This window comes from Hemibagrus wyckioides, linkage group LG23, assembly GCF_019097595.1.
Source record: "Hemibagrus wyckioides isolate EC202008001 linkage group LG23, SWU_Hwy_1.0, whole genome shotgun sequence".
NCBI lineage: Eukaryota > Metazoa > Chordata > Actinopteri > Siluriformes > Bagridae > Hemibagrus > Hemibagrus wyckioides.
In genome coordinates this window covers 20,152,658-20,173,476 of record NC_080732.1, presented here as the reverse complement: position 1 = coordinate 20,173,476, position 20,819 = coordinate 20,152,658, and the positions used below count along the sequence as shown (strand labels likewise).

At 44.0% G+C, this 20,819-nt stretch overlaps 2 protein-coding genes across 4 annotated transcripts; one reads left to right on the top strand and one right to left on the bottom strand.

Moving 5' to 3' along the window:
* Positions 1-5,386: 5,386 nt before the first annotated feature.
* On the bottom strand, positions 5,387-17,619 carry smarcc1a (SWI/SNF related, matrix associated, actin dependent regulator of chromatin, subfamily c, member 1a). 3 transcript variants are annotated; one of them, XM_058375876.1, is made up of 28 exons: positions 17,367-17,619; positions 16,013-16,132; positions 15,742-15,827; positions 15,565-15,646; positions 15,339-15,431; positions 15,176-15,245; positions 14,756-14,825; positions 14,170-14,245; positions 13,623-13,748; positions 13,081-13,199; positions 12,845-12,972; positions 12,663-12,722; positions 12,423-12,460; positions 12,182-12,303; positions 11,941-12,012; positions 11,565-11,678; positions 11,305-11,458; positions 10,952-11,062; positions 10,721-10,780; positions 10,364-10,622; positions 9,794-9,952; positions 8,901-8,956; positions 8,461-8,611; positions 8,135-8,331; positions 7,590-7,724; positions 7,166-7,463; positions 6,901-7,038; positions 5,387-6,528 (listed from the first exon to the last, which is right to left on the bottom strand). In XM_058375876.1, exons 1-28 carry the CDS (start codon positions 17,559-17,561, stop codon positions 6,422-6,424), a joined length of 3,396 nt encoding a protein of 1,131 aa, XP_058231859.1. In that variant the 5' UTR covers positions 17,562-17,619; the 3' UTR covers positions 5,387-6,421. The 3 variants fall into 3 exon arrangements, with proteins under 3 accessions (XP_058231859.1, XP_058231860.1, XP_058231861.1); XM_058375877.1 differs by having other exon boundaries at positions 13,081-13,175; XM_058375878.1 differs by having other exon boundaries at positions 8,135-8,298; positions 17,367-17,618.
* A 1,148-nt stretch (positions 17,620-18,767) lies between these two features.
* Positions 18,768-20,529, top strand: LOC131343982 (cartilage intermediate layer protein 2-like). Its single transcript, XM_058375885.1, has 5 exons — positions 18,768-19,073; positions 19,702-19,732; positions 19,826-19,861; positions 19,985-20,156; positions 20,265-20,529. The coding sequence occupies exons 1-5, from the start codon at positions 19,059-19,061 to the stop codon at positions 20,368-20,370; spliced, it is 360 nt and encodes a 119-aa protein (XP_058231868.1). The 5' UTR covers positions 18,768-19,058; the 3' UTR covers positions 20,371-20,529.
* Positions 20,530-20,819: the final 290 nt, after the last annotated feature.

The window sequence follows — 20,819 nt, the reverse complement described above, 5'->3', positions numbered from 1 at the left end:
TGTGTGTGTGTGTGTGTGTGAATGTGTATGATAAATGTGAGTGTGTGTGTGTGTGTGAATGTGTATGATAAATGTGAGTGTGTGTGTGTGTGAATGTGTATGATAATGTGAGTGTGTTGTGTGTGTGTGTGTGTATGATAAATGTGAGTGTGTGTGTGTGTGTGTGTATGATAAATGTGAGTGTGTGTGTGTGTGTGTGAATGTGTATGATAAATGTGAGTGTGTGTGTGTGTGTGAATGTGTATGATAAATGTGTGTGTGTGTGTGTGAATGTGTATGATAAATGTGAGTGTGTGTGTGTGTGTGTGTGAATGTGTATGATAAATGTGAGTGTGTGTGTGTGTGTGTGTGTGAATGTGTATGATAAATGTGAGTGTGTGTGTGTGAATGTGTATGATAAATGTGTGTGTGTGTGTGTGTGTGAATGCGTATGATAAATGTGAGTGTGTGTGTGTGTGTGTGTGTGTGTGAATGTGTATATGTGTGTTTGTGTGTCTGTGAATGTGTATGATAAATGTGTGTGTGTGTGAATGTGTATGATATGTCTGTGTGTGTGTGTGTGTGTGTGTGTGTGTGTGTGTGTGAATGTGTATGATGTGTGTGTGTGTGTGTGTGTGTGTGTGAATGTGTATATGTGTGTGTGTGTGTGAATGTGTATGATATGTGTCTGTGTGTGTGTGTGTGTGTGTGAATGTGTATGATAAATGTGAGTGTGTGTGTGTGTGTGTGAATGTGTATGATAAATGTGAGTGTGTGTGTGTGAATGTGTATGATAAATGTGAGTGTGTGTGTGTGAATGTGTATGATAAATGTGAGTGTGTGTGTGTGAATGTGTATGATATGTGTCTGTGTGTGTGTGAATGTGTATATGTGTTTGTGTGTGTGAATGTGTATATGTGTGTGTGTGTGAATGTGTATGATATGTGTGTGTGTGTGTGAATGTGTATGATATGTGTGTGTGTGTGTGAATGTGTATGATATGTGTGTGTGTGTGTGAATGTGTATGATATGTGTGTGTGTGTGTGAATGTGTATGATATGTGTGTGTGTGTGTGAATGTGTATATGTGTTTGTGTGTGTGAATGTGTATGATATGTGTGTGTGTGTGAATGTGTATGATATGTGTGTGTGTGTGTGTGTGTGAATGTGTATATGTGTGTGTGTGTGTGAATGTGTATGATAAATGTGTGTGTGTGTGTGTGAATGTGTATATGTGTGTGTGTGTGAATGTGTATGATAAATGTGTGTGTGTGTGTGAATGTGTATGATATGTGTGTGTGTGTGTGAATGTGTATGATGTGTGTGTGTGTGTGTGTGAATGTGTATGATAAATGTGTGTGTGTGTTTGAATGTGTATGATAAATGTGTGTGTGTGTGTGAATGTGTATGATATGTGTGTGTGTGTGTGTGAATGTGTATGATAAATGTGTGTGTGTGTGAATGTGTATGATATGTGTGTGTGTGTGTGTGAATGTGTATGATATGTGTGTGTGTGTGTGTGAATGTGTATGATAAATGTGTGTGTGTGTGTGAATGTGTATTATAAATGTGTGTGTGTGTGAATGTGTATGATATGTGTGTGTGTGTGTGTGAATGTGTATGATAAATGTGTGTGTGTGTGTGAATGTGTATGATATGTGTGTGTGTGTGTGTGAATGTGTATATGTGTGTGTGTGTGTGAATGTGTATGATAAATGTGTGTGTGTGTGAATGTGTATGATATGTGTGTGTGTGTGTGTGAATGTGTATATGTGTGTGTGTGTGTGAATGTGTATGATAAATGTGTGTGTGTGTGTGAATGTGTATGATATGTGTGTGTGTGTGTGTGAATGTGTATGATAAATGTGTGTGTGTGTGTGAATGTGTATGATATGTCTGTGTGTGTGTGTGTGTGTGAATGTGTATGATAAATGTGTGTGTGTGTGTGTGTGTGAAAATCCTCACACTAAAACTGACCGCCGGTCACCACACAAACCTGCAGTAACTTCTGGTTTCTATAGTAACCGCTCAGAGACACAGAGACACGTACCGCAGACGCTCCACACGGTGATGTTAGGAGAGGTTTATTGAATGTCTCCAGTGCTGTGGATCAGTCAGAGTTAAAGCTGGAACTTTAACTGGTTTCTATAAACTTGTTTTTCTGAACATGAACTCTGAATATATCTGAATATAAACACATAAAAGTTCTTTAATCTTCTTCTGTAATTAAGCGTGAATAAACCTGTGAGAGGAATACCACACTCAGGGACCTGCTGTTCCAGGAAAATCATCAACATCGGTGTGACAACAGAAGGGTGGTTAAGGCTCTGGGTCCTTGACCAGAAGATCGGGGTTTGGGCCCCAGCACTGCCAAGCTGCCACTGATGGGCCCTTGAGCAAGGCCCCCAACCCCCCCGCTCCAGGGGCACTGCATCATGAATGACCCTGTGCTCTGACCACAACCCCCACGGATGTGAAGAAAGAATTTCACTGTGCAGTAATGTATACGTGATAAATAAAGACAACTTAACTCAGAAACACTGCTTTCACAAGGATTATACTGTAACACACAAACACACACATGTACTCTGAACCAAAGTGTGTGTGTGTGTGTTACACAGCTCAGATATGCAGTGAGCAGAACAGGGATGCAGTGCCTGTATTTTCCAACACACACACACACACACACACAGAGGAAGCAGAGGACATAAAAATCAACTGGCATCTCTTTTAAACTCCCACACACTCGCTCCAGTGCCAGATGAGATTCTACTGCAGCCAAGAGGATGTTTAGGCTCAGACGTGCCAGGACTGAAAGTAGGTCTGTGTATGTGTGTGTGTGTGTGTGTGTGTGTGTGAGGAAGAGAGCAGCTGTGGGTCAATGGGTTACAGACTAGAGTTTTAAACTGGCCTGAGACTTTGAACTTGACCTCCACTGATCAAACTCTCACTCCTGATGACATCACACCTGTTACCATGACAAACCATCACACTCACCACAGCTCACATGCCACAGGGGTCCGGTCCAGTCCTCTGTCCTCTGTCCTGTCCACACGAGGTAACGGCTCAAAAGAATGATTTGTGGTAACACACACACACACTGAAAGAGCCCAGCTCCTGTCCATCTACCCATCTGTGGCCATTTGTCCAGCTGTCTGTCTGTCTCATCTTGCTGTCTACCTGCCTGCCTCTCAGTCTATCTGTCTGTCTCTAAACCTCTATGTTTGTCTCTCTCTCATTCCACCTGCCTGTATTTCAGTCTATGTGTTTGTTCACCTGTTTGTCTCTCAGTCTCTCCATATTTAAATAAACTATCTGACCATCTGTCTGTCTCTCAGTCCCCCCCTCTATAAGCCTGTCTGTCTCTCAGTCCCCCCCTCTCTCTAAACCTGTCTGTCTCTCAGTCTTCCCTCTCTCTCTCTCTCTCTCTCTCTCTCTCTCTAAACCTGTCTGTCTCTCAGTCTTCCCTCTCTCTCTCTCTCTAAACCTGTCACTCAGCCCCCCCTCTCTCTAAACCTGCCTGTCTCTCAGTCCCCCCCTCTCTCTAAACCTGTCTGTCTCTGTCTTCCCTCTCTCTCTCTCTCTCAACCTGTCTGTCTCTCAGTCTTCCCTCTCTCTCTCTCTAAACCTGTCACTCAGCCCCCCCTCTCTCTAAACCTGCCTGTCTCTCAGTCCCCCCCTCTATAAGCCTGTCTGTCTCTCAGTCTTCCCTCTCTCTCTATAAACCTGTCTGTCTCTCAGTCTTCCCTCTCTCTCTATAAACCTGTCTGTCTCTCAGTCTTCCCTCTCTCTCTATAAACCTGTCTGTCTCTCAGTCTACTGGAATATTAATTAATATCAACTGCTTGTCCTGCTTGATATTGCTCAAATGATGCACACACATACACAGGCTCTGTTTCCATAGAAACTCAGTCACAGACACTGCAGTCCAGTCCAGCAGACGTGTGGTGTGCGACACGTTACAGTAAAATCCAGACAGACAAAATAACCAATATTCACACACACACACACACACACACACAGAAAAGTGCAGATCATATAAACTGTCACTGGTCTTGGTCTCTGTTTCTGTTCTAAAGTAGGGACATCATGCTGATGGAACCTTAGTGTTTTTGAGAGTTATGAAGCAAACACACTTCTCTTGATTAGACTGAGATCAGACACAGAGAAGAAGCTCATAAGAGAAACAGAAGAACATTAGAAAGAAAAGTCCATTAGAGCAGGACAGGCTGCTGTGTCCTGAAAGTGAGGTGTTTAATTCCATCACTGATTAATGAGATCAGAACAGAAGCCAGAAGACGTGGGTTTAGTCCTGGGCTGTGTTCCAACACACCTTTTAACTCAAACCTTCCCCTTGACCACTTCAAGGACTGTTTTATTATTTGATCAGTTAGTGGAGGAACTGAGCCAGCGCATCCTAATCACTCCAGGAGCACAGCTTTACCCAGAAGGCTGTGCTGCATAACCACAGGTAAAGATAGCAAAACAATTTCATTTGTCATTTGAACTGTCTGGGTGTTTGGACCGTCTGATCATCTGTCTGTGTCCATCTGAGAGAAATGGGATCATCATTACCAGCAGATGAACTGATAAGATTCAGGAACTGATCTAAAAAAGGTCAGTGACAGCAAGGTCAAATCTCTGAAAGGAGATGTTTTTTGTTAGTGGAGGAATGACCTTCAACAAGACTGGGGTCAAGAGCTACTTGTTTATGTGGAATGAAAGCAGATATCTAAAACACTGGACCAATTATATAATAAGTGACCACTAAACAGAGAAGAGAGAGACAGAGAAAGAGACAGACAGACAGACAGGTAGTGAAACAGACAGAGAGACAGACAGGGAGTCATCCTCTAATCAACAGCCCTTCCCTTCCCCCTAACTGAAGGTTGGTTTTATTCCTCCTGGTCTCTTTCTTTATCTCTCGCATTCGGTCATTAAAGCTGCTCTTGATCCAATGTTCTGGACAAAGCTCTAAGACTTCTTCTTCGTCTCTGAGTGAAGCAGTCTGTTTCTGATGGAGACTCTAAAGCTCTTCTAGAAGTCTCTGTGGAGAAGAAGGTCTGCTGACCGTTGGAGAACTCAAAGACCTTCAGCTCCACGGTATGTTCCAGGGAGACTGCTGCAGTGATCCGTGCAGGGTCCAGCACCTGAAGTCCAGCAGCTCCAGCTTTACCCTCGTGTTTCTTCTCACTCAGGAGCACCAGGTGGATACAGATGTTCTGGATTTACAGGATTTTCATGAAAACCAAATTTCACAACCTCCAGGGTAGAGGAGCTCAGGTTCCTCTTTATCACAGCAGAACTAGTCGTACCGGAGGTGATGTTATCAGGATCCTCATCACAGGAGAAGTGAAGGTGGTGAGCAGGTGTGTGTTCTCAAAACAGACAGAACAAGGACAGACATGTGCATATAAAAAGGGCCACAGCAGTTTATTTCAGGGTTTCAGTACCACTTACAGGTTAAAAAGCTCAATGTGCCAAGAACAGAGGCGTCTACACAAAGTTTATTCTCTTAAAAATACATCATCATCATCATCAAGCTTAAACTCATACACAGCCATGAAGCAATGATACAGAGAGAGAGAGAGACAGAGAGAGAGAGAGAGACAGCTCCTGTCTCACAGAACAGTACAGTGTGGAAGCTCTACACAAGTGTGTAACAGTGTGTGTGTTTGTGTGTGTGTGTTGTAATGTAGTGTGGGAAAAATGATCACCTGAGGATAAGGAGGATAAAAACCAACCTCCACACAGCAGTAACGCAGCAGTCACATGGGCAGAGAGAGGGGCAGAGAGAGAGAGATGCACAGAGAAGAAGGAAAAGAAGCGAAGAAGGAAAAGAAATAAATAGATTTATAGGGACAAAAAGATAGATAGAGAGGGAGAGAGAGGTAGCAGAAACAGAGGTAGAAAAAAGCAGAACTATATTAGGAGCCCAGGAGCTCTAAAGGCCAAACACACAAACACACACACACACACACACCTCTAGCACTCAGCTTGTGTGTGCACATGTGTGTAAGAGAAAGTGTGTTTATATTAATCTCTATTGTGTTACAAGCCAGAGTGCATCATAACACACACACACACAGTCCAGCAGAGAGGTAGATTCTAAGAGATAAGGAAGAAAAGAAGCTCAACTTGACTGCCCCCCACACACACACACACACACACACACACACACACACACACACACAGGTAGAAGCTGTTCACCAGCTCTGAGTTAACAGTGTCAAGTGTGTATCAGTAGCTCAAGGTCACACCATTCACAGGCAGGTAAGATAAGGGAGTGAGAGAGGCTCCGTGCATGTGTGTGTGTGCATGTGTGTGTGCATGTGCGTGTGCATGTGCGTGTGTGTGTGTGTGTGTGGATATCAGGATCAGGAGCTATATCAGGAGCTGCGTTAAAATAGAGACAGATGCAAATGTGTGTCTGTGTGGGCGTGTTAGTTTTCAGGTGGGCGCACAGGAAGTGAGGTGGGTGGAGCTGGTGGTATCCCATCAGGCTGTGTAGCAGAAGACGAAGGAGGGGGAGGAGCTGGAGGACCGGGGTCTGTAGGAGTGAAATAAATGATTAAGATCCTGAAGTTCCTGTTTACACGTTATTACATCACTTCCTGTGAGGTACAGTTGAATGAGGTTATTTTCGGTTGTTGTTCCTCTCTGTTAAAAAATGCTTCGTTTAACGTTAATGAGAAACTGCAAAGAGCCTGTTCCCTCAAAAGTACAGAACTGTCTATGTACTGTAAGAAAACTTCAGCTTTTTAACATTACGTGTACCAGTGGATCATCTGTTGTACCTGTGAAGGAGCCGTTACTATAGAAACGATAACGCATTAAAGCGAGCACATTAATATAAAGCTGCTCTACTGTCAGAGCTCCTGCTCTAGAGAACACTGTAGAGTAATGAGTAATAAACACTCACACATGCCGTTCAGGGCTCCGGGGTGTCTGGAGCCCATCATTGGAGGCATCGTGCCTGGTGGAGCTCCAGGCATCGCCCCAGGGGGAGCACCGGGCATCATACGGCCAGGCATGGGCTGCCCCGGTCCAACCATTGGCCCTGCACACACACACAGAATGCATTCTGGGTAAGGAAAACCTGAAATCTACAGTGATTATGAACAAATTAACGAGCATCAGGGATTTGTTCAGAGCAGAAACAGTGCATGGTACAGGTGTGTGCTGACCTGTCTGTGGAGGATGGTGGGGTCCCATGAGGTGGGGCATTGTGGGATATCCAGGCCCAGGGTTCATACCTGGTGGCGGTATTTGAGATGGAGGTGGTGCACCGTGGGGAAGAGGAGCTCCATGTCCTGGGGGAGGGGCTCCGAGATGGGAGGGCGGGGCTAGCTGTACATGCTGAGCTGCAGCGGCCGCCGCTGCCTGTTGCTCCATCTGTTGACGTGCTTTCATCTCTGCATACTTCAGCTGCTCCATGTGGAAAGCCTGCCTCTCCGTCAGCAGCTGCTGCCTCTGCAACTCCAGCTGTAGAGGGCGCAAGTGAAAGAGACAGAGAGAGAAACCGACACACACACAGACATTTAACCTTCATATATAAACATTATTACTGAGCTGAAGCAGTAAGTGGAGATGATGGTGTTTGAGCCTCACCGCCTCCTTCTCCCGATCCATGATGGTCTCCAGCTCCTCGAAGTGACGCAGTTTAATCTCCAGCTTCTTCATCTGTGTCTCCACCAGCAGTGCCACCAGAGACTTGATCTTCCTCTCTTCCACTGCTGCCAAGTGCTGACAGGGAGAGGGACACACGTGTTCACAAACTGCTACGAGCGTAGACACTTCTGCCCGAACCATAAAACACTAAAATATCTAGAGAATGTCCGGAGAAATATGTCCAGACCGCACACTCACTCTTTCTATCAGCTGAGAATGATAAAACTTCAGTGTGACAATTGTCTTCATATAGTGTCTCTATGGTACTAACACCACTCATTACTCCAACATGGGGAACCAAAATAGCAGAATTACACTGTTTACTGAAGCATGCTGTAACTCCAGCTGTGTTCTACTGGTTTCCTTTGTATTCGTGATATCAGCTGTTCATCTCGCACTTTATCTTGCAGAATGCTTGAACTCGTCATTATCTAGGGTTTTGAGGTACATTTCTGGTGACTGAACTGTGACTGTGTGTGTTTTACCTTAGCCTTGGTGGCAGCAGAGGCGAGAGCAGCAGCTGCAGCAGTGGCGATGTTTCCCTCTCCGATATCAAGCTCCAGTTTCTTCTTGCCCTCCTCCGTCGTCTCCTCCTCCTCTCCCTCCTTCCCTCCCTCTGTCACCTCCATTGCCTCCTCCTTTTCTTTCTCTGAAGTCATCAAGAGTGACACCTGATCACACACTGTCAGAGTAACCCATTTACAACTATATACACTAAACAGATGCTAATTAGCAGACAGTTATTATATAAATCTGTTATAAAAAGTCAAATTAGATCAAACTAGGTCAGTTTACAGTGAGAGTGTGTTACCATCAGCAGCACCCGCTTCCTTCGTCTCTCCTCCATCGCTCTCGTCTTCCTCACCCTCTGGTTTCTCTGCAGTCTCGCTCTTCACTTTCTCTCCCTCCGCTGGTTTCTCTGCCGCTTCGTTCGCTTTCTCAGTTTCGTCCTTGGACTCCGTCTACAAACACACAAAAATCACATGGCAATGCCTGAAGACGTTTCTACACTGATAAGAGAAAGTGTACGTTTCACAATTTCCATGAATCTGCACCAACTGAACAGAGATCCTGATTCTAACAACAACCATGCTCTTTAAAACAAAAAATGACAAAAGTTCAGAGTGTGGATATTAAAGTCATCACCGGACACTAAGATTCATTAATAAAGAGGACTTCGTGTTAGAGTTCACCAGACGAACATTCATCATCTGTAGTGTATGAAGACCTCTTTGATGTGAACATGCTCACCTTCTCTCCCTGCTGAGACTCCGAATCCGTTTCCATCTTCTCTGTTTCTGTTGTTTCTGAGACAAACGCAGCACAACCAAAGAAATCATCAAATATCACATATCTCGTGCAATTTCATTTTTAATCTGTTTAATAAATTACACTTCCACATCACACTCAGTTTCTGTCTCCATCTGCTCACTAATAAAACGTCAAAACTCAATTCAGTTCAATACAACAGTGGTTCCTTGCAGCAAAAACAAGCATGACCTGTGCGTGTGTGTGATATCAGAACAGACCAAAATATTTGTAGTATTGACCGCAGTGTATGAAACTCATATACTGAAAACTTTATTGTGCAGTCTGAAGGTATTTCTGGATATCCAGAGGTACGGTGTTAGAGAGCCTCGTATTAAACGATACACTAACGCGAGGTGATGTTAACCTGCTTATCTACCTGATTTAACCTACAGTTAAACTACTAATCGGTCTTGGTCAGCATGTTGAAAAGAACTACAAAATGCAATATTACTCTATATAGTGATGTTATAAGCAAAGGTTATTAAGCAGGTTTATCACACATCTGCAACACATCTGGAACAACCTCTTTTTTCAGAATTATAAAATCTTCCTCCAGTGGGGCAATCTAAGTGTAAAGATTGAAAACGTATTTGATGATGTAATCACATTCAGAGCACGCAGCATATTAACACGTTTCAACTGAATTATATAAAACAAATTAGTCGTTTCTGTAGTGTCATTAGGAGAAATGCTGCCCTCTGGTGTTAGGAACTGGTATAACATCAGAGCCAGTATAACTCCTCCTGTTTACTTAAATCTCTTAAAGCTAAAGCTCATACATCACTGCACATGCTATCATACTACAGATCGTGAGGATTAGAACAGATCCGTACCGGTTTTCTCTTCCTCTGGTGCTGTTCCTGCGATGCCACTGCTCTCCAGGCCATAGCAGGGGTCAACTTTCCCCGTGCTCTTTGCTGCCTCCTGCACTTTCTTTACATGAGCCTCGACCAGCTCAGCTGGGACTTCCTCTCTCACACGGGAGAACTCCTCTACACACACACACACACACACACACACACACACACACACACACGACAGCTCAAATACAAACAACTATATCACAGAACTTATACATGTACTGTTAACTAGGTGTTTAGTCACCTTGAAGCTTTCTCTTAGAGCACTTTGTACTATCTTACTAAATAATATCCCAGGTGGTAACCATAGAAACAAAATGGTTCCAATATTTCTCTATACTGTTTCATGCAGTAGTATGTGATGCATAATATGCAACAAGAGCTTCTTAAAGAGTAACAAAAAAAACACATTATTACTACATAAGAATGTGGATTAGGACAATCATGACCCTAGATGATCGGGTAAACGGTATACACACACACACACACACACACACACACACACACACACACACACACACACACACACACACACACACACACCAAGAGCTGCCTTAGCAGCAGCTGCGGCCACTCTGGGGTCCACCACGGATGCGAGGAAGGCCACAGTGCTCATGACGGGATTTCCCGACTGGCTGAAGGGGACAGGCTGGTAGGCGAGTGGTCCAAGAGACGCTTCGGAACTCTCCAGGTACGGGTCCTCGATGGGCAGCCGCAGGAAGTGGAGGATACACTCGTCCTGTGTTCGGCTGCCAACGTGCTCGGAAACCTTGTTCCAATCGTCCTTGTACATCTCCAGGGCCTGAAGCACACAGAAAATTCATTATTACCTTCAAAAAAGAAATGATCCCCTAAGTGTTCACTGCAGAGAGAAGTTCAGAAGTAGGATTCTGACGTCACCTCTAACAGCAGCAGAGTTTCTTGCTCAGTCCACTCTCGTGTTCCGCTTCCTCCTTTACTCTGGAAAACACACACAAATCTTTAGAAATTTTATACTACAGCCATGTCTGAGACACTGCACAAGCAGCAAGAAGCAGGATGGGTGAAGTGATATCATCTGGGATTTTTACAGACTGGGGCCTTAAAAGTGCTCAGGTGTTCACTTTCAGAGTCAGGGCTCCAGGAGCTCACCTTAGGATTCTTCTTGGAGTACATATCTGTCCTGAGGCCAAAGTTCTGCAGGTCTGTCGGTTTTTCTTTGCTCTTCTCTGGAAAGTTAAGCATCTGCTGAGCTGAAGGAACCTGATACACAGGAAAATAAAGATCTTTAAAAATGACAAATCACGTAAAAGTGAGAAGAGCTTCAGTTAAGAAAAAAGTGCAGTTCACTTTTATACTCTTGAGAAGAGTTAACTGTCTCTGTGTGTGTGTGTGGTGAAGGTAAAACAGAATAATGTAGCAAAGTCTGTGTGTTACAAACAGTTAAAGGAAGCTGTGTGTGTGTGTGTGTGTGTGTGTGTGTGTGTGTGGGCGCGCATGCTGACCTGCGGGGGGCGATGATGTAGAGGGATGAGGCCTGACGGTGTATCGGCCAGGACGTTAAAGTGTGGTGTGGGTGGAGGACCCATCGGCATCGGCCTGCTGTCTGCATCCACCTGATAGTTAATGAGACCCCACTGCTCCAGAAACGCATGCACCCTGACACACACACACACAGTTATTGTTGTATAGTTGTGTGTGTGAGAGAGAGAGAGAAAGAAATGGGGGTGAGAGACAAAGACAGAGAGAGAGAGAAAGTAATTACCTCATGACAGCGCACACGTCTCCAGTGAGGTTGCGTCTGCAGGAAGTGGAGGTGAGGTATTCCTGAGGGTTCAGTCGATACGTATCAATCATGAAGTTCCGATATGCCAGATATCTACACACAAACACACACCACGTTAGAGAGAGAGATGTGTAGTTTATAAACAATAAATAACCAGTTCTATTACAGATACATCTACAAATATATAAAGAGACGTTTCTTATGATCTTATGGCATTTCTGTCTGGATTTTAGGACAGTCTATTAATAAACACAGTAAATAAACATACAGGGTTGAACTTTATTATACTTATACACAGTTTAAAAAGAGAATAAAGAACAGAAAGAATTAGGAAAATAAATGAAACAAAACTCACATCTCTGGGGATTTCGACTTGTTTTTTCCATTGAAGAACTCTGGTAAGGCTCGTCTCTCTATTTCATGAATCCTGGGAACACACACACACACACACACACACACACACACACACTTAACCTCGCCCAAAAAACAAATGAGATAAAAGAATAGTAAGAAGCAAGCCTGAAAAGCAGTTTCTGAGATCACATTACAATCTACAGGTTAAACACACACACAGAAAATAAGACAGAAGCTCTTACGAGTTATAGTCAAACCAGGCGGAGTAACTGGGAATGATGATGTGATGCGTTTGCTCCGTCACGTTGTCCTCGCCAGAGTCCATGAGACGATTCACCTCCATCTTGCCTTGTTCATCATCATCCTGTCACACACACACACACACACACACCTGCATCATGTTGCTGAACTGTACAGTTTTCACAATAAGTATCACAGGGTAAACAGTGCACTGATCTTCTCACACATGATAATATCTCCTACCTTCCCCCCAGAGCCCACAGAGCCATCTTCCTGTTCATCTGAGAGAGAGACAGAGAGAAAGAGAGAGAGAAAGAAAGAAAGAAAGAAAGAAAGAGAAAGAAAGAAAGAAGAGACAGACAGACAGAGAGAGAGAATTAACATTATTCCTGTCAGTACAGAACACTATGTAAACATTAACTGACCATACAAACACAACTGTAGTGATTTATGTGAGTGTATGTAGACAGGGGGCGCTCTTACCTAGATCAGCCATGGTCCCTCCTTTGACCGGTGCATTCTCACTGTCCTTCTTCTGATTAACTGCAGCAAAAGAAAAACAATGACTAACGACTTTAAACACAACCAACATCTGTGCTCTGTTCCAATCCCACTAAATAAGTGTGTGTGTGTGTGTGCACACGTGTGTGTGCATAGCTGCTAACCATTTTTGGGCAGAGAAACCTCCTCCATTCCTGGGACAGGAGATGGGTCCTCCATGTCCTTGGTGAGATCTTCATCCTGCTCATCATCATCACGATGACCTCTGCGCTTCCAGTGCGGCCCGGCATTCCTGAATCCACGGAGACAGTTGTGAGATTGGTTCTCCCTCCTAACACCTTGTGTGTGTGTGTGTGTGTGTGTGTGTGTGTGTGTATATATATATATATTATATGTGTACCCTTTCTTGCTGCCCTTCTTGCGGGACTCTGCAGGGGTGCTTGGGGGGGACGGGGATCGCCGCCTCTTCTTCCCACCAGCCAGAGACTTTCGCTCCTTACGATCAGGTGTACGGGAAGACTGATCAGTAACCACAGCAACAGGATGAGGGATGAGAGAAAGAGCGAGAGAATGCAAGAATGAACGAGAGAATGGAACGGTTTCACACACAGCAGGGCGAAAAGGTGAAGAGGAAGAGGAGAAGGAGGATGAGGGAAGGTGGAAAGTGTCTGGGTGATAAGGATGGATGACGTAGGCCTGAGCAGCCGATTACTAAACACAACACACACGCTGCGTTCCAACACTGCTGTAACACACTCGGGTTTGATCAGTCAATGCTACTGTTCCGTTCAAAAATAATCCTAGTATACCATTAAGGATCACAGATGACCCAGAATGCAGCGTTTTACATAAACACACACTCCTGAGGTCGTGTTAAACAGTGTTGGGAGACGCAGGTACTCAGACCCGAGCAGCCGAGCACATCCAGCTGTGTTAGCTCACCTCCTCCTCTTTAAGGAAGATGCGCTGGCGGAAGTTCACCAGCTTCCTGTTCTCATCTACTTCATAATCCTCCTCATTCATCCACTCGTTAAAGGCGTCCGTGTCCAGGACCCACTTTGCGTGCACCTGAAGCAGATAAAGTCCAAATAAATAAGTAAATAAATACTCATGTGACATTTTAAATCCATGTGATGAATTCCGCACACTATATAAATCAAGACTGTGGTGTTTATCTCTCATCACTCAAACACCCTCTTCCACAGGGACATTTACTCACTATGTGCATTAGCTCTATTCGGGCTGGATTAGTTTATCAGCAGGATGCCCAAAATAGCTAATGGTAATGAAATGACCACAGGAGCAGAGACATTCATCTGGACAGAAATCATATCACGGAGCAGCTCCTGTAATGTAGGAAACTACTCTATACACTTAACCCTATCTGAAAAGGCCAGGAATCTGACCGGGGTGTGGAAACTGGGCATCTGAACTGATCTTTACTGACGGGTGAACAGGACAGTGTGGATTATTATTCCAATCTTCTCACCCTCCACGGTTTCTCTGAGCTGGGAGGATCCTCGATATCACCGTCCACATCACTGCTGGAAAGCCAGGTATCGTAACTGCACACACAAGAAACCCAAAACAGCACTGAAAAAAGACTTGTGTTATCCGAGACCCAGAATGTGTGTGTGGATACTGAATCAGTGAATGAACACACTGACTGTTTAAATCTATCAGAGAAAGTTAAAATGGTGCAGTGTCCAGTCAGGATCTCATACATCTGTCCAGAGGTGACAACACTGCTTAAACAAAATACAGCTTAAAAATTAAAAAACACTGATCCACCATTCTGAACCCTATTAAAGACAGCATGTTAGAGGTCACATCCTTTCCCCTTCAGTGAATCTAACTTCTCTAACTGGTGAATTTTAACAGTATTCAGGTTGACCGTCATGTCCAGGTGTTTCGTCGGGTATCAGTGTAGCAAGGGGTCAACAACAGCACTACAACAGTAAAAGTTAGCACCTTGGACGGTCCTATTCAGCAAACTGTAGATCGTCCAGTAGAATTAATACGAAATTTAACAGCCTTTGTGCACGTGTGTGTGTGTGTGTGTGTGTGTTACACACCTGTCAGGATAATTCCCCCAGTGAACCAGCACCTGCTTGTCTTTGCGCATGACAGGACGCAGCCACTCCTCTGGAAAAATCACACACACACTTTCATTTCCTCAGTGAAGAAATCAGCTGCAGTAATCACACAGCTCTTACACTTAGCCACGGAGACGAGCTGACCAGTTCATCACAGCCGACTTTTACTGTTAAGGCAGTTATAAAAGCTGAATGTGTACACTGTTTACTGACTCGTCCTAAATCCCAGCACACCACCATCGTGTCTGGCCAAAGGGACCGTGTACTGAAACCCTTTGTCCATGTTTAATCCTCTCTTGCTGTAAACACCTCACACTGCTGATTCAGGAACAGTTCATAGCAATAAGCACTGATAATACACCATCAGCACATAATGTGTGTGTGTGTGTTGAAGCTCACCTTCCTCCATCTGTGCTGGAGATGGACAGATGACATGTGTGGCTTTGGATTTGTCCTCAGTGATGGAGCCCTAACAAATAAAGAAAGCATGTTTAGAATCAGAACCAGAACCGAGCTGTAATGGTCAAGTACACTGCACACACCCTGAGCCAGTGTCTCTGACCTGATGTCTCTTGATGATGTCTTTCAGTTTGCTGGCCTGTTTTTGGTCCACGTCAGATGAGATGTACACGTTTGGTCGAGTCAGACAGTTATTCTGCATGATGGAACGTTACAGAAGACACACACACACACTTTCCTCAAGAAACTAGCAAGGAGTTCAAGTACACAAGCACACAACACCTCACACATGAACTGTACAGGACGATGATCTCAGGTGTGCATCTTACCTGTGCAAGAGTTTTCTCAATATTCATAAACATCTCCACATTTCTGTCCATCCTGGATGGATTCTGCAGATCGAACCGTCGCCTGAGTGAGAGCACATACACACACACACACAAGTAAGACGGAAAAAAATCACAGGTGTAACGTCAGCACACTTTCCTCTTCACATCATAACTCACCATCCCTGTTCACTTTTAAACTTATAAGCAGATCCCAGGATGTGACACAGAGCTCCACCTGCTTTGAAGTCCAAGAAGCTTTTGGCCTAAGACACAAAACGGACCATCATGGGTCAGCAGTACAGCACATTCTCATAAAGACCCCCATCTTTAACCACAATAAGGCATGTGTTTTGCGTGAACTGTGGCTGATCTGATCATGTTATTAAGTGACTCATTTTATCAGAGTATGGACAGCATATCCACACACTGGTCACACATAGTGACTTACGGGCAGTTTGGTGAGGGCTGGATTGCTCACTCTGCGTCCGAACGCATCCTCCTGAAACTGGAGAAGCTGGACCACCAGCCCCGCCAACGACTTACAAGATGGAGAGTCGGCCTGGACATACTTTGACAGAACATAGACAATATGTCAGTGTAGGCTGATTTATATGACTGTAAGCATGCGGGCACACACACACACACACACACACACACACACACACACAACACACACACACACACACACAACACACACACTGTATATAAAAAATTCCTAACATCAAGACTTAACATTCCTGGATCATCTTAAGGGTTTAAAATAATTTATAGTCTCTTTTTTTTTTTTAATTAATATTATCTATTATTTGACAAAAACAGCTGTGTGTGTGTGTATGTGTGTGTGTGTGTGTGTGTGTGTGTGTGTGTGTGTGTAAACTTTTGCACGCAGCAGAGTAAACAAAACAGGTGAGCTACCGTTATTCACCCCCTCCCCCCAATGCATATTCAAAATAATAATAATCCCGCCCCCTGACCAAGGATTTGCTAGGAGCGTCTTATAAATACAAAATCATGATTGGCTACGGTTATGTCAATATTAAAAAATCAACCAATCGTAGCGCAGAACAGGGACACTAGTAGCCAATCGCGAATAAGAAGGCGGGATTCGGTCGGAAAACTGATGGAGAAAGACTAGTTGTTGTTAGCAATTTGCTAATTTTACTCCACTGACTGGAAAAAAAACCCCCAATCATTTCAGAAGTTCGCGTCATAAAATCATCAGAAATGTTAAAATAATCACAAGTGTTATTTTCCTTGTGAGAGTTCAATATTTCTAAGAGCAAGATGAATTTTTGTGAAAATTGAAAACAGAATTTGGCTAAGCTAACGAATTCTGCTGCTACACCGTCAAATTAAAAAAAATCCTAAATCTTTAAAAAATCCTAGTTTTTAAAATGCAAGAAAATAGACTATATGCATATAATATACAATATAACAAACATTCCATAAAAAGGCTGATAAATAAACCATTATGGCTGGTTAACTAACTCCTAACTAATTCAGGTTAGCGAATACACGAGCTATTTAGAATTAATACCCTTAAACTAACCATTTATATTAATTTTTACAGACCAATAAAGCCGTATTTAACAACTTTAAACAAGAATATCCGATTATAACAGGCTTGTGTTAGCGCGGTTAACCCAGGTCGTGACCCAAATCGCTCCGCACACCGTATACAAGTGCACTACAGTGTGTAGGGAGATAATGAACCACGCTCCCTATGTAGTGCACTAGAAGTGCATTTGAGACGCTGCCCCAACATACAACAGCTAGTTTAGCATTAGCATTATCCAGCTAACCTTTTTGTAGTGTTTTCCGATCCACTGACGAACCGACTCGAGCTGAGAAACCGTCTCAGCGCTCTCCCAAAATTTAGCCGATGGCCCCCCATCCTTTTTCCGGCCCACCGAAGCACCAGGCCCCGCCTGACCGGCCGCTGATCCTCCTGAACCCGTGCCGCCCGCCGCAGTCGCCGCAGTTCCCGCAGTCGCCATTGTTTCCTCTCACAGCGAGACTCTACACCATCAAGCTCACCGTGCAAAAATTTTAAAACCAATCTGCGCGTGCGCGCGTTTGTCTGGTCGTCTCGCGATGCAATGACGCGATAGCTACGTCACCCAGCAGTAGAAAATAAAATTCCTGATTAAACGAATAAATCATAAATAGATATGTAAAGGTGTCGGTTTAATAAGTTGTAACGTATTTAAGTAGGTCTGTATTGTTTAAGAATATATTGGAACATGCCACACGTTCACGTATCATTCGAATATTATGTAGACTCGAGGCTTGTGATTCTCTCTGTAGTCCTTTAGGCAAACTACAAATCCCATAAAGCAACGCAGGTTTCATCCGGAACTATCAGAGCCCAGAGTCTCATCCGGGTACTTACACCGTTGCTGCGGATACCCGTCCATCCATCTATTGTCTATACCCGCTTATTCCTAATTAGGGTCACGGGGGTCTGCTGGAGCCTATCCCAGCGCACATTGGGTGAAAGGCAGGGGTACACCCTGGACAGGTCACCAGTCCATCACAGGGCCACATATAGACAGACAACCACACACTCACACTCACTCCTATGGACAATTTAGAATTACCAATCAACCTAATGTACATGTTTTTGGAATGTGTGAGGAAACTGGAGTACCCGGAGTAAACCCACGCAGGCACGGGGAGAACATGGAAACTCCACACAGAAAGGCCTGCCTGTTCGAACCCGGGACTCGAACCCAGACCTTGCTGTGAGGCAACAGTGCTAACTGCGAATACCCAGCTAATTCATATGTTCTACGCCTTGATAAAAATAAATCTGGTTTAAACTACATTTATTTCTTATGTATTTATAATTTATACAACTATTAATTACAATCATCTGTATAAATCTACACTACATATATAGAAAAGTGGAACACTGTGCACATATCTAAAGAGCGACATCTAGTGGACAAAACAGTCAACAAAGCGTTATTGACACTTTAAACACCTGCAATAGTAATTTTTGGTAATCAGGTTTGAAGCCGCAGCTCTGCTTTTATCATGCTGATTAATAACCAATCAGCTGTAGCTGCTCGTTATTTCAGTGGAGATTGTTCACGTGTGAGGAAATTGGGAGCCATTCAAAATGTTCTATTTAATAATGACTCTTAAAAGCCTCATGGGCCTTCAAGACTGTCAGACTAAAGCCTCTTTCACACTACAGGATTTTAAGCCCGATTTGTAAATTAACGAGCTGGCCGACAGATCGGTCTGTGATCGTGGGAAAATCAGCGGGTGATCAGCGCTCGGCAATCTTTATGTGTGATCTACTCAACGATGCCTCAAAGAGGCTCACTGACGCGTCGCAGACAAAATCCAGATACCTGGCATGTTAAATATCTGGGACGGTCGGCCGACTCCACATCACGTGGTGTCAGTTGTAGCTGCGACCTCCAGCCAATGAGAGAGCAAGTCAACAGAGTTGAGGTCACCAGAAGAAAAGCAGCAGCAGCAACATGGCTTCAAAAATAGTGTGAACACAACATTTATTTAGAGCGAGACTCCTGCCGACGTCCATTTTCAAAACAAACCTCTACCGAAAGTCTCGCATCATTTCCGGATCCACCTGTCGCGTGTGTTTTTGTGACAAAATGTTGGGGACGGCGTTGAGGCGTTGAGTAACAAGAGTTGTTGTCAGATGGTGTGGTGTGCGACGCCCTCTTGTGGATCATTTACGAAGCGTCGCGTAGTGTGAACACCACAAAGACAAAAAGACATACAGTGAAGTCCTGTAGTCTGAACAGCAAAGCGATCTGCCCACGGTTAAAGTCTTGTAGTGTGACCAGGCCTGGTCACCACGTGATGTCGAGTCGGCCAACCGTCCCAGATATTTAACATGCCAGATATAGGCCTGGTCACACTACAAGACTTTAACCATCGGCCAGCTCGTTCATTTGAAATCGGGCTTAAAATCCTGTAGTGTGAACGAGGCTTAAGAGAACGTGAGGTTAGTTTTGTAGTTGGAGACTTGAGGCAGCATGAAGGCGTTGGTGACTTTCATCCTCTGAGCTTCACTGATCTTGATGCCTTTGTTTTCAATGTTTTCCTGTAACACTTTTCTGTTCTGATTTTAAATCTAATCTATGGGTTTTCTCCTAGATCTTTGGCGTGTTCCTGATTCTTGTGATCGGTTAGTCTACTCAGAATCTGTTCCTTATGTTAAGTGTTCTCTCTGTGTGTGTGTGTGTGTGTGTATTATACACTGTGTTTGTCTACATTGCAGGACTTGTTCCTGAAATCCAGGCGATTCCTCCCAAATGTGAGGTTTTTTAATTCCCTATCTGGTGTATTAAACTGTGTTACAGTGTACATTAACATGACCCAGTGAAGATAATGCAGGTACCCATGCAGGTTTCTGTAAATTTTGTTTAATCTTTTTCAGTTTGTTTCACTCAGTGGTTTAACCGGGACAATCCTGGTGGATCAGGAGATTATGAGATCTTAGACAGACTGAGAGTGGAATATCCAGGAAAGATCTGCTCCAAGCCTTTATCCATTGAAGCTCGGACTCTCTCTGGTGTTCTAGCCTCACAAACTGAACAAGTGTTTGCATAGTGAGTTCTACTTTACAAGTTAACATCACCATAGAACCTGTTGTGATTAGAACAGTTCTGTGTTATAGATCAGGTTCTGAATGTTGATTTGAAACGTCTCTCCTTCAGCTACAACACGGTGCATGGCTTTGCCTGTGTGAATAATCAGCAGGTGAATGGAAGATGTATGAATTATAAGGTGCGTTTCAGATGCCTGTGTCCTTGGCCCCAGTGAAGCTGAAGGTGCTGCTCAAGTAACCCTGCTTCAGTCCTCCTTTCGTTTCATGTCTTGATGTGTATGAGAACATGTACTCGAGAACATGTACAGGCTGAGGATTAATTACATGATCAGTTACAGCTTCTAATGAGAGACTAATAAAATAAATGACCACTAGTTCTGCTTGTCTGATGTGAATTCTACTTGGATGGGATTAGTTTTCTATGAAGCATCTCCAGGATGTTTGTCTTGGCCATTAGTGGCTTTTGTGGTTCCTCAAGCTGTTGTGGCTCGTTGTGTGACTGAGAAACCAAAAACTAACAAACTAGCGCTTTCAGCTGAAGCTGAGTTTACAATGCACGACTTTTCAGTCGACGACTAGTTTCAGGGCAAATCGGAGCTCATGCACTCGAGTGACCAAAAATTCGATCTGACCGAGTCTGAATCTGGACCTGTCGGTGACTCAA